Source organism: Cavia porcellus, unplaced genomic scaffold (genome assembly GCF_034190915.1).
Source record: "Cavia porcellus strain 051 isolate PalLab524CR breed Dunkin Hartley unplaced genomic scaffold, mCavPor4.1 scaffold_2, whole genome shotgun sequence".
NCBI classification, from domain to species: domain Eukaryota; kingdom Metazoa; phylum Chordata; class Mammalia; order Rodentia; family Caviidae; genus Cavia; species Cavia porcellus.
The window spans coordinates 33,541,248-33,557,824 of record NW_026947485.1 but is presented as its reverse complement, the minus strand read 5'-3'; the positions used below and the strand labels follow the sequence as shown (position 1 = coordinate 33,557,824).

At 38.2% G+C, this 16,577-nt stretch overlaps 1 protein-coding gene across 10 annotated transcripts in view; it reads left to right on the top strand.

The window, feature by feature from the left end:
* Pde1c (phosphodiesterase 1C) overlaps nucleotides 1-16,577 on the top strand; it is a 599,125-nt gene that overhangs the window by 565,185 nt on the left and 17,363 nt on the right. For all 10 annotated transcript variants that reach the window (XM_063240413.1, XM_063240402.1, XM_063240411.1 and 7 more), the window contains one exon: nucleotides 3,063-3,131. In XM_063240413.1, coding sequence (XP_063096483.1) covers nucleotides 3,063-3,131 — 69 coding nt within the window. The remainder of the gene's footprint in view (nucleotides 1-3,062; nucleotides 3,132-16,577) is intronic.

Sequence of the window (16,577 nt, the reverse complement as noted above, 5' to 3'; positions counted from 1 at the left end):
CAAAGAAAATGAAAAACTGCCTCAAGGAAGTCATCAATCTGAAGGGCTTTGGAAGATCACAGCAAGTTACTATTTTTTTAATTGCACCAAAAATTCCTATGAAATACTGTGTCAATAGTGAATGTTTCTACAAGCAGTAATATTGAAAACTTGTAGTCATTGAGTGTTTTGCAATTTTTCAAGTACTCATGTAGGCAAGCTTAAATTGGATCTCTCAGCTTCACTGGGCTATGCAAGGAAAGCAGAACACAAAATTTTCCAATAGCTAGACAGGAAGGAAATTTCTATTACACAAGGTTCCCTGCGGATTGGAATCACCTGTGAAGGTCCCTGAGCGTCTACTCCAGAAGTGTTGGCTCCCTGTGTCTTGTTTTCCCCTTTAGTTGAAGTAATTGTTCCAGGTTTTCGTTATCCTTGGGCAAAGTTGAGAGACTACTTGAAAAGGAAACTCAGATAATGAATTGGTTAAGAAGAAGCAAGAGTCACAGGAAAAGTTTCTGGTTTCAACTTTTAAGCATCTTGGCTTAAATTTTATCAGTAATTCTGAGCAAATTACTTAAAACTACCTTCGATGCTAAGTGCCGTAAAATGGGAGTAGTCTTACTGTCAGTGTTAAGATCAGAAAAACAATAAATGTACATTTCCTTGTGATTACCTAATAGAGTGCCATGGACACGTAATTGTTTTATATGTGACAGTAACTATTAGTGATGACCAAATGTCTACATTGGGAATCATGGCTCTGAATAAAATTCTGAATCCTACTGCCATACTAGAACAGTGGTTCTCAACTGAGGGCAGCTTTGCTTGGAGGATACTTTTGACTCTCACACTTAGGATAGTGTTGCAGAGGCCAGAGACTCCCCTAAACCTCCTGTAATACACAGTACAGCCTTCGCCACAAGGAGTTGTGAACCCAAATGTCACAGTGCTGCTGTTGAGAAATCTTGTCCCAAGTGCTCTATGATGTAAGTAAAAACTCTTTGAATGACACTGAGTCATTGACATGCGCACCTTGGAAGCAGGCCCAAGTGAAACCCAGAGGTATTTCTGGTGGAAGGAGAAGGACTCTGGATCACAAGGTTAGAGGCTTGGGTTTGCATGCTGAGAGGACCTCCTCAAGGCTGACTCATGGTCTACCAAGCCTTCTGAAAGATGATGTTGAACTGTACCTGCTGGCTTGTGAGGTGAGGTGGCCCTATCCCTGGCCAATGTCATCCATGATAAATCTTTCACCTCTTAGTGTCCGAGACATTACATTAGTCCAGTTAGGAATAAATTACTTGTGCTTGTCATGTTAAAACATGTTAAAAGGCAAAGCTCTAGCTTCTTTCACTGGAATTTCTGTTTTGGTGTCTGGAAGAGGATTGTGGATGCCATAAATTATACGAATCATCACTGAGGAATCTCGAGGCCAGTTCCATCCAGGTTAGACCCTTGAAGATCTCTTTAACTCTGTCATTTAGGGCAGCCATAAGACCTGGGAAGCATATATACTACTAATATCCTGCCAGCTACAGCTGGCAGTTGTATCTTATCTCACACAAATTAACACCCTTGGAAGGTGTGAGGTGATTGGATTAATTTTGTGTTTTCTGTTTTCACTACTCCTATTAACATCACTACTAATGCCAAGAATACTAATAATGCTAACAACAACCATAACAGGATATCAACATTGATACCATGTTCAAGATTAAAATAAAATAGTCTCAAGAACCATCCAGTGTATGTCTCCACTACTCAGAGGGACCCTGGGGCAGAGAGAACTCTGGACGCACTGGCTCATCTCTGGCCCCAAGTGCCTGCTTCTTGGGATATTGATCTGTCTGTAGGTCATTGAATGACCTTCAACAGTGGCTGTGGCCACAGCATAGTATCCATCAGCTCTCAGTCCACTCACATCTGGCTTCTGCTATAAAATGCTTTTTACTAAAAGTTTGGGATGCTTGAAGGGTTTGTAACAGATAACATTAATTTACATGTGTCCTTCAGAATTCTCTGCAGTTCTGCCATCTCATACTGCAAAAATTTGCCAGGTTGCTGGATTCTGGCTTTTGGACTTCATCCTTTATTCTATCTGGGAAAAGAAATGAGTGAATGAATGAATGAATGAATGACCAAATGAATGAAGTTTGTGTTCATGTTTGTCTATATATTTATTATAAAGATTCATGGACTATATATGAGTGCCTAAGTAATCCATATGCAGGCATAGATACATACACATGTATAAAATACAACCGCTTTTTATGCAGAACAACGCAGCATTTCCTTTGTCCCTTCCGCTCTCTCCTTATTGATTCCACTCTGGAAGCTGTCTTTTCATTTCCTCATGGCCCATTAAATTGTTTATATGAGCAAGATTAATCTCCATTTTACTAAGGATTCATTGCCAGGTATTAGACACACAGAGATCTCAGTAACTTCATGCCCGTGGAGTCCCCTACATCTCCTGAGTACACTAACATACTGTGATTTCTTTAATTCTCACCAGAACTTTTTGATGTAATTGTTATTTACCTCATTTTTCAGATGAACACCTGCTGAATCTCAGCAAGATCCAGTTAATGACTTGAGGTCCAATAGCAAGGAAAGTCTACAATAGCAAAGCAGGGACCAAACCCCTGATTCCTCAATGTTAAAAACAGAACTTTACCTAGGGCTTTTTAGCTATGTAGTTGTTCTCATCCTTGAATCACGTGGGGGCTTTAAAAGTACATGTGCCAGGCTCCATCCTAGTACACCAAATACAAGATCTTAGGGGTAACACCCAGGCAACTGCATATTTAGGAGCCTACCTGGTGACTCCCAGCCACAGGCTGTCCAGATGTGTTGATCTCCAGAATGCTAACCTGCCAATCAGAACAACTGAGCAGAACCATATATGTATAAAAAGCTGGACTCTTGGATTTTCTGATGATGGCGCATGTGTCAGTACTATAAAGGTTATTTTCACACCCATCTTTTGGATCATTTGACAGTAGTTTTAGGAACATTTGCCTATTCAGCAAGTTTATCCACAATCCTAATTTTGCTTATCATTTTCTTGCTCTTCACAGGCACAAAGAAGCATTCTCAGGGCTCTCCAGCCCCCAGCACCAGCTCCACAAGTCGTCTTACCTTGCCAGGTGGGTGAATACCTTTGCACCCTTATCTTAGTGACTACAAGCAATGGAAAAGATAGGTTTCTCAACCATTGAGATTAGCAGTTGATAAGCTGAGAATCTAGTCCTTTCTCAATTAAATGTACCTCATGTTTTGAGAATATCTCTGACATCTATATTTGTGACTTTCCCCCAAAGCGGTCTAGTATTTGCATAGTGGGTTAATAATCTTTTCCATTCACTGGTGAAAAGAACAGAATCTTGCTCTTTCTTGATATTTACCTGGGAAAAATATCTAATCTTGATGAAAAAGAGAGACTTGTGTTCAAATTCCAGCTTTGTCACATGGAAATTTTGCCACCAGCTGTCCATACTTCATTTTCTTGGAATACTGATTTTCTGACCCATCTCATCCACCTGATACAGATTAGAAACAATGCTTGTGAATTTAGCATAGTACTAACATAGTGTCAGAGCCAGTGATAGAGCTGATTTGTTCTGCTGAGCACTATGAAACTACACACGATCTATACCTTACCTGTCATTTACCAGGAGGTGTTTCAATATTCACAGTAATCCTCTCTAGTTGCTGGTGGATACAAGGTGTAGCTATTGGTGATTCTGTGTGTCCTTGCCTAAGGTTACATTCCCCACTATGATTTCGTTGTAACAGAACTTAGAGAACAATCTGGGGGAAAGGAAAAGTTTTTATAAAAGGTAAAAATGGTCATTGTAAAAGTATTTTTAAATAGCTAAAAAGTATAGGCAAGAAATGTTGCCAATAATGCTATACTTCACAGTTAGCCTAGATAATCTAACCTTCCAGCCTTTATTAAATATTTTTCCAGGATTCAGATTATGATTTATGTGAAACTTTTTCCCTTTCTTTTGAAACGTGCCCTTCCATTAGAAGATGTTTTCCCATCTTGGTAAATAAACAAATATTTAAACAGCTGGCCAATATTTCTTAGATACCCCATGGATTACTTATTTAGGTGTTCATTTGTAGTTTGGCATTTATTTAGCTTGCATTTTTATTATCACAAGTAATGTTATATCTTTGTATGTGAATCTCCTTCTGAGTCTCTAAGTATGTGTCAGGTTAAATTTCTGTATGCGGATTTACTGCTTTAAGAATATGTACACATTTAGATTCGTGACACATTACTGTTCAAGCAATCTTCTGAAAGGTCAATAAGTTACACTTTCTGGATGAATTTTCCCATTGTAGTATTCCTTTACTGATGCTGAACAATATTTTTATATTTTGTCCCTTTGATAAGAAAATGACATCCATATTTGGTTTACCCTTATCATATTTTAAATTTTTTTCATAGTGCTAATTCATCTTTTAAATTTTCTTCTTTAGGAAATTATCACATTTTATTCATTCTGAAAGGCACAATACTTTGCATTTTATTCTGAATTGGAGTATTTTGCAGTCCATATGGTGTGATAGTTTAGTTATTAGCAAAGCTATTTTCTAGCTTGTACATGAAGTAATAGTTCACGTTACAATTAGCAGCATTTTGGAGGTAAAATATAATGTGTATCTACTTGCCTTTTCATCTTCAATTTCTGTAACAGTTGTTTGTTTATTTGTTTTGTTTATTTTCTTTTTGATGGGAAGGCCTTGAGGCAGGGTCTCACTAGATAGTTTAGGGTGGCCTTGAACTCAAAGCCATCCTCCTACTTCAGCCTCCCTAGTGCTGAAATTACAGGCATGTGCCACCATGCCCATCTTCTGCAATTTCTTTACCCTAGTCCAATAACTGGATTCAGTCAGTGTCTGCTCTTTGCTCAGAATTTTCTTGCCTCTGTGACTGCCTGAAAGCCTTACGCTGCCAAGGAGACAGACATATATCAGACACTCTAATGTTTGTAATGCTGGGCTCCTTAATGTGTGTGTTTATGAGTACATAAAAATAAAACAATTTAGATCAAGACATTTTAAAGTTACCATTTGTCTCAGCTACACTGACTTGTGTTTTAGTACTGAGTGAACCTTGGTCCCCACATTGTCTAGAAGTCTCTGTCGTGTCCTACTGTGGTAATTGTGCTGTTAGGACTTTAGAGCATTAGAAGATAAACTAATTTATCCCAAGCAACTCTAGTGTGCAGCAGTGATGTCTTCTCCCCGTAAAGTCATCTCCTCCTCCTGTAGGTGAGACCTCTGAAATTATCCTGGTCATCTACAAGAATATGCAGATCTCTGTGGTTCTCACATGCTCTGTCATGCTCTCAGAACTTCTGAATCAGTCATGACAACTTTGTCTTAAGCCTTAGTTTTGCATTCTTAAATGGACTAAACTAGCATCTTAGGCTCCAAATTCTGACCATTTCCCCTCATGCCTGTAAGTTCTGAGTGGTAGTTCTCCAAACACAGGTGATAATAACTGTACTTGGTCTAGTAAATATCTTCCCCTCACTTGTGACAGTGGTCAGCTCTCTATTTCCTTTCCTCGGAAGCCACACCATTGTGTGCCTTTCACCCAGGTGTCTCAGTGGCCCCTCCCAGGCCTGGTTAGCATCTGCTCACAAATTCACCTTGAGGAGCTTTCACTGATATCACAGTTATATAAAAGACAATTCCTTACTACCACCAATAAATACCAGCTTTTAAAATCCTTTAATTATACAGTCAGGCATTTGCCAGACCTAACTGGGGATGTAGGTGTTGTTTTCTTCAGTGCCATCTACATAGAAGATCCACTATAATCAAACCAGTTGGCTGCAGGATAATCTCATGATTAAGCTATTTAAATGTTGATATCTACTGTGAATTCTGGTCATGATGTGCATTTTTTGACACATACTCTTGTCCTGTGAACCCATATGAGGATGGACAAGACAGAGAAATAAACTTGGAAAATATTCTCTGTGCCCAGTGTTCGAGACAAACAGATCTGGGAACCAGAACCAAAATGTGACTCATGCCACACCCCTAAAGTCAGGGGATATCAGGACTCTACTTCCTGAGGGGGAGTGTCAGAAGGAGAAATTGACTTAAAGTATTCAGGAACATGGTCTAAGGCCCGGGCTTGGGGTAGGCTTCTGATGAGTTGCCTGGAGCTAAAGTCTGGTATGGAGAAAGTTATTGGCCTAGAGAATTAGAAGAACTTTGATCTGTTTGGAATTGGATCTTCAGTATTCCCAGTACTGGGGCATTATTCAAAGTGTCATTAGAAATCCTGGCTTTGACGTGGAAGCTTAAGAAACCACATAGAAACAATCACAAAATTCTAGACAGGCTGGTGAAGGTGGGTGAGTAGTAAGGAAGAGGGAAGCACAATGCCACAATTTCACATGCAACAAAAAAAAAATATAGATAAATTGGAAATCATCAAAAATAAAAGCTTTTGGGGCTGGGGATTTAGCTAAGCGGCATAAGTGCCTGCCTTGCAAGCAGGCAGTCGTGAGTTCGATCCTTGGTACTGATAAAAACGAAAAAGACAAAAAAATAAAATAAAATAAAATAAAATAAATAAAAACTTTGACATATCAAAAGACACTGCCAACAAAGGAAAAAAAGCAACCCACAGAAGGGGAGAAAATATTTGCAAATAATATATCTCATTAAGGGTTAATATCTTTTTTTTTTTTTTGTCTTTTTTTTTCATTTTTATCGGTACCGGGGATCAAACTCACGACCGCCTGCTTGCAAGGCAGGTGCTTATGCTGCTGAGCTAAACCCCCAGCCCCTAAGGGTTAATATCTAAACCAACAACAAATCCAACTCAAAAGTGAGCAAAACACTACAATACATAGCTCTTCAAGGAGGACTGGCAGATGGCCAATAGGCACGTAACAAGATGCCCTAAAGTGTTGTCAGGGAAATGTAAATTCAAAGTAAAATGAGGGGGCCACTCCCTGTGACCTTCTAGGGGCTAGCAGGGACCTGAATTCAGTGCCAGGATCTGAAAGTTCACGAGTTAAATCCCAGTGCACAGGGAAGCTTTGGAACCTGGCTCCCAGCCAGTAAGACCATGCCCAGTGTCTCAAATTACCTGGAGGATGCGCTGGGCCTAACTGGGCCACACCCAGTGACCTCCAAGCAGCTAGCAGGGGCCTTAATTCAGTCCCAGGAGCCAAATGTGTTCGAGTTAAATCCCAGCTTACACAGGGGAAGCTTTGGCATGTCACTCTCAGCTGGTAAGACCATGTCCAGTGTCCCAAATCAGCAGAGGACTCACGGGAGCTCCCCTCTGGCCTAACTGGGCCACACCGAGTGACCTCCAAGCAGCTAGCAGTTGCCTGCAGTCTGCCCCAGGAGCCAAAAGTGGGCCAGGTGATTCCCAGTGCATGGAGGAAGCTTTGGAACATCACTGGAAACCCAGAAATATAGGAAAATGACAAAATAAAAGAGCAAAATGCAATCTCAAACTTCCAGCCCAACCCAAGAGCCTAGGAGACATGAACACAGAAGAAAATGTAAGTCATACACCTGAAATTCCTGAAATGATAACAATTCAAATAAAGAAACAACTCTGGGAAGCTACAAAAGAACTCAGATCATAAATATTCTCCCAGGTAAAAAAAGAAATAATAAATGCAATGAAAGAAATGCTGAACACATCTAAAGAAGACATAGTTAAAAAATTAGAGGAACAATGCAAAAAGGTGGAAACCCTGAATGAACAATATAAGAAACAAACAATGCAAAAAGCAGATTCAAAGAGATACACAGGAAATAAAAAATTCCATTGAAAGTTTGCAAAACCACTTCAACAAAAGTGAAGATAGAATTTCAGACCTCAAAGACAAGATTGCAGCTAGTACCCAGGAAAGGAAAGATCTTTTAAAAATAAAAAGGAATCAGGAAATAACAGTTCAACAGCTGCAAGGTGATGCAAAGAAAAACAGCATAAGATTAATAAATATAAATAAAAAGGTGACAAAATCAATGATATCATGGCTCTTTATGGAAGTAATAGCTGAAAATTTCCCAAACATGAGAATGGAAACTGGTGTACAGGTCAGTGAAGTATATGGAACTCCAAATAACCATAACCAAAATAAAACTACACCAAGACAAATAATAATCAACATCCCAGAAATCCAACATAAGAACACAATGTTAAAAGCTGCAAAGAAGAGTTAGATCACCTATAAAGGGAAGCCTATCAGAATCACAGCAGACTTCTCAACACAAACAATGAAGTCAAGAAGAGCATGGAGTGAAGTATTTCAGATCCTAAAGGAAAACAACTTCTACCCTAGACTGATGTACCCTGAAAAACTGTCCTTCAAAATGGATGGAGAAATAAGATACTTTCATGACAAAGAACAGCTGAAGAACTTCATGACCACCAAAACCAATCCTGCAAGCAATATGGAAAGACATTTTAGATAGACATAGGAAAAAAACACTAAGCAAGGCAAAAAAAAAAAAAAAAAGTGGAAAGGTAAAGAATCAACAGCAAAAAGATAACATGTCAAAAGTAAACCAATATATATCCATTATAAACATTAATGTATATCCATTATAACCATTAATGTAAATGGCCTCAATTCACCAATTAAATGAAACAGACTGGCAGAATGAATCAAGAAACAACATCCAACCATATGCTGTATACAAGAAACCTATCTAACCCAAAGAGAAACTAATAGACTGAAAGTCAAAGGATGGAAAACAATACTCCATGCAACAGGATCATTCCCCCAAAAAGCAGGGATAGCTATTCTGTTTGAAGACAATGTGAAGTTCAAAACAATAATGATCTGAAGATACAAAGAAGGTTACTACATATTAGTTCAGGGAAAACTTCAAAAGGAAGAGATAACAATCTTAAATATATATGCAGCAAATTTGGTAGCACCTAGCTACACAAAACAAATATTAACAGAAATGAAGAATCAAATAAGCAATAACACAATTATAACTGAAGACCTCAACATACATTGACATAAAGAGACAGATCAGCTTGGCAGAAAATCAGCAAAGAAATAACAGTACTGAATCATACCTGTGAACAAATTGAGTTGGTAGACCTATACAGAATGTTCCACTCAATAACATCAGAATATACATTCTTCTCAGCAGCACATGGAACATTCTCTAAAATGTACCATATACTAGCCCACAGAACATGCTTAAGTAAATACAAGAGAATTGAAATTATGCATGCTATCATATCATAGCACCATGAAACCAGAAATTAATAATAAAAGAAACTGCAAAAACCTCACAAACACATGGAAATTGAATAATACATTCTTGAGCAATTAGTGTGTCACAGAGGAAATTAAAGAAGAAATTAAACAATACCTACAAGCAAATGAAAATATAAATACAACTTATCAGAACCTGTCACAATGCAATGAAAGCAGTCCTCAGAGGAACATTTATTGCAGTGAATTCCCCATCAGGAAACAGAATGAACAAAAGTAAACAACCTCATGCTACATGTCAAACATCTAGAAAAAGAAGAACAAGTCAAGCCCAAAGAAAGGAGGAAATTATAAAGGTCAGAGCAGAAATCAATGCAATAGAGACTAAGAAAACAATCCAAAGAATCAATGAATCAAAGAGTTGGTTCTTTGAAAGAATAAATAAAATTGATAAGCCCCTAGCCAACCTTATTAATAAAAGGAAAGATAAAACTCAAATTTGTGCAATAAGGAATAAAAAGTGTTAAATCACTACAGAGCCTGTGGAAATACAGAAGATCATATATACCTATTGCAAAAACTTCTACTGTCATAGGCTTGATAACACAGAAGAAATGGACAGATTCCTAGAAATATATGAATTACCAAAGGTAGGTTAAGAAGATGTAAAACTGCTTAATAACCTTATTTCAATTAACAAAATTGAAAATATAATTAAATCCTTACCAACAAATAAAAGCCCAGGTCCAGCCGGATTCACTGCAAAATTCTACGAGAAATTCTAAGAACATTTAGTACTGACACTCCTCAAACTCTTCAATGAAACTGAAAGGGAATCAGTTCTTCCTAACTCATTCCAGGAAGCAAGTAGCATTCTACTACCAAAACTTGAGAAAGACGCAACCAAAAAAGAGAACTATAGGCCAATCTCCCTCATGAACATAGATGCAAAAATTCTCAATAAAATATTGAAAGACAGAATGCAGCAAATCATTAAGATTATACAGCATGACAAAGTGAGATTCATCCCTGGAATGCAGGGATGTTTCAACATATGCAAATCAATAAATGTAATCTACCATATCAATAGAGCCAAAAATAAGAGCCACATGATCATTTCTATAGATGCAGAGGAAGCTTTTTGTCGGTGTCGCTCCCGGCCGGCAGGAAGAACACGCGACAGATTCTGACGGTGTGCAATCTTGCCTTTATTTGTCTCCGCGTGGGCCCCGCGAGGCCTCTGCTCTGCCACCAGTCCTTTCTTACCGGTGGACTTTCTCTATCTCTCTCTGTGCTTCTCTCTCGTAGCAGGAGAGGCACTCACTTTTATAGGGTAACAGTGGCCAATCAGTTCAAAGCGCGGGATGCGGGCTGATTGGCTAACATCAGTTGTTGCTAGGCAGACTATCTTACAGAGCGGGTTGTTTAAGTCGCCAGGGCAATCAAGGGGCAGGAAGCAGGCGCCATTTTGGCTCACTCGATGGGAGGGGTAATCTAGCTCAGGCTTTGCTCTTTCCTACAGGCCTCACGTCCGCCAAGTAAGGCGACCGGGCTCGGCCGCGGCTCCCAACAGCTTTTGATAAGGTTTAACACTTATTCATGATAAGAACCTTACAGAAAATTGGAATAGATGGTCTTTACCTCAATACAATAAAGGCCATCTATGACACACCAACAGCCAGCATCAGATTAAATGGCTAAAACCTGAATGCCTTTACCCTAAAATCAGGCACAAGACAAGGATGTCCATTATCATTGCTCTTATTCAACATAGTGCTGGAAACACTATCCAGAGCAATTAGACAAGAGAGATAAATAAAAGGAATAAGGATAGGAAAAGAAGAAGTTAAATTATCATCGTTTGCAGATGACATGATACTCTACATGGAAGACCCCCAACACTCCATTGAAAGACTCCTAGATATAATAAATCAATCTAGTAATGTAGCTGGATATAAAGTCAACACTCAAAAATCAATAGCATTCCTATACACTAACAACGAATCACTGAGAGAAAAATAAAAGAAGCCACACCCTTTATAATAGCATCCAAAAAAATAAAATACTTAGGAATCAATCTAATGAAGAAGTAAAAGATCTATTCAGGGAAAATTATAATACCTTGAAAAAAGAAATCAAAGAGGACCTCAGAAAATGGAACAATATCCCTTGTTTATGGATAGGAAGAATAAATATTGTGAAAATAGCCATTCTTCCAAAATTGCTATAAAGAATTAATGCAATCCCAATTAAAATATCACTAGCATACCTCACAGACCTAAAGAAATCACTCCTAAAAGTCATCTGGAATTAGAAGAGACCTAGAATAGCAAAGGCAATTCTGAGCAACAAAGGCAAGGTAAGAGGCATCACAATCCCTGACTTGAAATTATACTACAAAGCTACTGTAATAAAATCAGCATGGTACTGGAATAAAAACATACCTGAAGATCAGTGGAATAGATTGCCATGAACTGCAGCCCCACCATGCCACCCTACCTTGGAGCCAACTGAGTATGGACTAAAACCTCCAAAAACTGTAAGAAATAAATCTTTCCTTCCCCAACTTTGGGCATCAGGTATTTTGTCTCAGTGATGAGTAAAAATAACTAAGAATTTGATACTGAGGAGTGGGGTTGTTGCTGTGACTATTCTTGACCATGTTTTTTGAAGGCTTTGGAAATGGCTTGTGGGCACAATTTGGAAAGGTTCGGACATGTTGCTTGGATGTATAGAGCTTGGAGCAGTTTAGGCTGTTCTGTAGAGGAGATTCTGGTCAGAGTTCAGGTGAACAGAAGACTATGGTAAAAACCAGGCTTGGGAGGTTTCTGCTGGGGAGAAGGACTGCATTGGTTGTTGGACTCCCCATGATGTGTATTATGGCTTGGCAGAAAGTTTGTCTGCATTTTGCTCATGCCCAGAGACTTTGCCTGAGACTGAGACTAAGGGCAATGGACTGATTAATTTGGCAAAGGAAATTTCAAGGTAGTTGAATGTTGAGGCTGTGGCATGGGTATTGTTAGGAGCTTTTAGCCAGCTTTATGTTGCAAATCAAGAGCAAAAAGCCCAGAAGGATAATTTACAAAGCTATGAGTTTGGCCTGAAGGACAATTCCAGTAAAGCTGTGGATTGTAAAGATAGAGCTGAGACTTTGATTGTTGAGAAGAAATAGAGAGATAAGAAAGATGAGCATCTCAGGAAGCAGCAGGCCTCCACCCTTTACAGCTTCAAAACTGCAAAAGTGAAAGAATTTGCTCAGAGTAGAAGGCTGCAGAGCACCATGCTCCAGAATGGCGACAAAGACCACAAAGAGGTTCCAGAATGGTGGCAACATAGAGAAGCTTTTCTTCACAATCAGATAAACAGAGCCCAGCTAAACAGAAATCCAGGCACTGGACCCCTTTAGCCAAGAGAGAAAAAAGCCTGGCTACTGCTCCAGCTTGCAGCAAACCTTGGCAGCATCCATGCAGTGCTGATTTTAGGTGCAAGGAAAATGCACAAATTCTGAGGGTAAGATAGCTTGTATCTCAATTTCAAAGGCTTGGGAGGCCAAGCAGTGTGCCCCTTAGAGGGCAATTTGTAAAGATGTAAGAGTGAAGCCAAAGGTGCAGTGGAGAGCCCAGAAGTTTGGAAAAGTCAAGAACATGGATCATCCAAGGAAAGCTGCATGAAGTGAGCAGAGAGGGTTTAAGAGAAAATGTACGGGAGCTGAAATCCGTACAAGTGCCATAGAACTGGAATCACCCAAGCCTTTTGGAGCTTGCAACCAGATTGCTTCACATACTGAGCATGGAACTCTAGGACTGAATGTTTGCCCTGCTGAATGTTGGACTTGCTTTCTTTCCAATGCTTTATATTCCCCTGTTTGTAACCTTTGGAATGGTAATGTTTGTGTTGTGCCTTTGCATTTCAGAAATGCTTAACCTTGTTTCATTTGTACAGGGGGTTACAGTTAAGAGTTTGCCATAGGTCTTGGAGGAGACTTGGGACTTGAACTTTTCAGCAATGCTGAAACTGTTGGGACTTTGGCAACTCTTGGAGATGGACTAAATGCTTTTTTATATAAACGATGTGCATGAGTAGTACTGCACGGTATAAAAATGGGGACCAGAGGTAGAATGTCATGGTTTATGTCAGTGGCCCCCAGGCCTCATGAGTTTGCATTGTGCATTTGTGATTGGTTCATTGTCTAGTGCTTGGATTCATGGGGTCAGTGCTACACTCACCTAGAGGTGAAGCCAGCATACAGTGTAATGACTGGAAGAAAGCATGTCTCTCTCTCTTGCCAGTTTCTGGCTTGCTGTTTGCAGGTGCCATGAACTGTGGCCCCACCATGCCATCCTGCCTTGGAGTCAACTGAATATGGACTGGAACCTCCAAAAACTGTAAAAATAAACCTTTCCTTTCCCCATCAGGTATTTTTCTCAGGAGCAAATAAAAAGTAACTAAGGCAGTCAGCTGATCTTTGATAAAGGGGCCAAACATGTCCACTGGAAGAAAGATAGTCTCTTTAATAAATGGTGCTGGAAAAATTGACTCTCTGTATGCTGAAAACTAAAATAAGACCCATGCCTATCACCATGTACTAAACTAAAGTCTAAATGGATCCAAGATCTAAATTATAAAGCAGAAATACTAAATCTTTTGGAAGACAAAGTCGGTAGAAATCTTGAAGACATAGGGGTAGGAAGAGAATTCATGAACAAGAATCAAACCACATGCGAAATACTTCTCAGAATCAATAATTGGGATCATGTCCTATTAAAGAGTTTTTGCATGTCAAAGAAATCTTCAGCATAGTTAAAAGAAAACCCACAAATTGGGAAAGAATCTTAGTGAACTCTCCCTCAGACAAAAGACTTCTGTCTAGAATGTATAAAAATTTTAAAAAATCAGATCCCCAAAATCTAAAAGACCTATCCCAAAAATGGGCATCTGAGATGATTACACAGTTCTCAGACAAAGAAATATAAATGGCAAATAAATATATGAAAAAATGTTCAGCATCACTGGTCATTAGAAAAATGCAAATTAAAACCACCCTGAGAGTCCATCTCACTCCAAAAAGAATGGCCAGGGATCAAGAAAACTACCAACAACATATGCTGGAGAGACTGCATGGATAAAGGAACTCTTGTACTGTTGGTGGGAGTGTAGTCTGGTACAACCACTGTGGAGGTCAGTCTGGAGATTCCTCAAAAAGCTGGGATTGGAGGTCTCATTTGACCCAGCTATTCCACTTCTGGGCATATTCCCAGAACTGAAAACCCATACCACAGTGATATATGTGCACCCATGTTTATAGCAGCACAATTTGTAATAGCCAGATCTTGGAAACAACTTAAATGCCCATCAACTGAGGAATGGATAAAAAAAGATGTGGTATTTTTATACCGTGCAGTACTACTCAGCTATAAAGAATAATCACATTGAGATGTAATAATTTATAAGTAAATGGATGCAACTCGAGACCATACTCATAAGTGAAATAAGTCGAACTCACATGTGTAAATATCGTATAGTCTCCCTATTATAAGAAACGCTAAGAGAGCATGAGTTACAAAAAACTCAGTAATTACAGTGAAAGGATAAAAATCTGCTGAAAGGGAAAAAAGTAATATCTCAGGGAAATGAGGAAGAAGAAAAAGGAAGGGGAAAGAAAAAATGTCTAAAATTATATAAACACACCTATGATAGATAAGATGATTGTGCTACAAATTTTAAGTTCTTGGAACAAAATAGTTAACATTCAGAGGATTGGAACAATTTGCATGTTGTATGGTGATCTGAGGAACTTTTTATTTCATTTTATTTTATTTTATTATTTTTGGTTCTGGGGATTGAACTCATGACCTCACATTTGCCAAGCAGACACTTACACTACTGAGCTAAACCCCTGGACCCCTGAGGAACTCTTGAAGATTATTATGTAAAATAACAACCCTAGTTATGGTCATACCACCTTATTTTGAAGGCCTATATTGTCAGTATTTGGGGCTCTTTGCTATTGTTATTTATTTGTCTTTTTGTTTTGTGTTTTTCTAGGAATTTTTTTTGTTTTGTTTAATACAGAGAGGATACAGAATACAGAATAATAATAATACAGAAAGGATAGGTATATATGTAGAGACTCATACATGTGTAGAACTTCTAAACAGTTTATGAGAATTGATTATGTAATGCATGATGAAATGAACAGCTACTTTGAAGAAAAAAAGACACTAAGGTGCCTAGTGCTGATTCCGTAGCATCATAATGTGAAATTCAGCAATACTATTATTCTTTTCTCAGAGTGATTTTAGTCTCTTTTGTATTGTTTAATTTCAACATATGTGAAAGTATGGACAGCTATTTTGAAGAGAACGAGAGACATTATGACAGCCATTGTTGACTTCCCTAATATCTGGTTTTGAAGACCTAAAATGCCTTCATCATGCTGTTCTGATCAGTTTAATACTAGTTTGTTTTGAATGAATTCATTGTGTGTTAAGATACGGACAACTGTTTAGAAGAAAACAAGAAACAATATGATAGACAGTGAAGTTCTCCTATTGTACTGCTTTGAAAAGTGTCTCTTACATTGCTTTCTTATGTTCAGAGTTTTGTTCTGTTTTGTTGTGTTTAATTTTACTGTCTTTAAAATAAAATTTTAAAAAATAAAACAAAATGAGATCCTGCTTCAGATGTACTAGGATATCTATGATAACAAGGTGGATAATAACGAATGTTGGTAAAGTTCCAGAGAAATTAAGAGCTTTGCACATTGCTAAATGGTAATAGAGAATATTGTAGCCAATTCAGAAAAATTTTACAGTTTTTTAAAAAGATAAGCATAAAACAATCACGTGATCCAGTGGTTTTACTCACAGATATGTACCAAAGAGAATTGTAAACAAAATTTCACAGGTGTAACCAAAACTTCACACAGAACTTCACAAGTGTACATAAAAAATTTACAAGTGTCCACAGCAGCATTATTCATAATAGCCCAACTATGGTAATGATATAAATTTTTATCAGTTGATGAATATATAAACAAAACATCATATCTACCTTAAATGAATGAAATGCTGGTCATTCTACAACATAAACAGACCTTAAAAACATTTGGATCATCACAGGAAACCAGATAAAAATGTCACGTGTCAAATGATTCCATTTGTATAAAATATTCAGAGTAGGCTCGAGACAGAAAGTTGATTAGTTAGTGTTATCAAACTGAGGAAAGATAACTAGAGTATAGGAGTTCTCAAAGGTGTGGAACTTCTTTTAGAGGTGATTAAAATTTCTGGAATTAAATGGTGACAGTGGCATTATAACTTCATACTAAGAATCACTCCATGGTACACTTCAGAA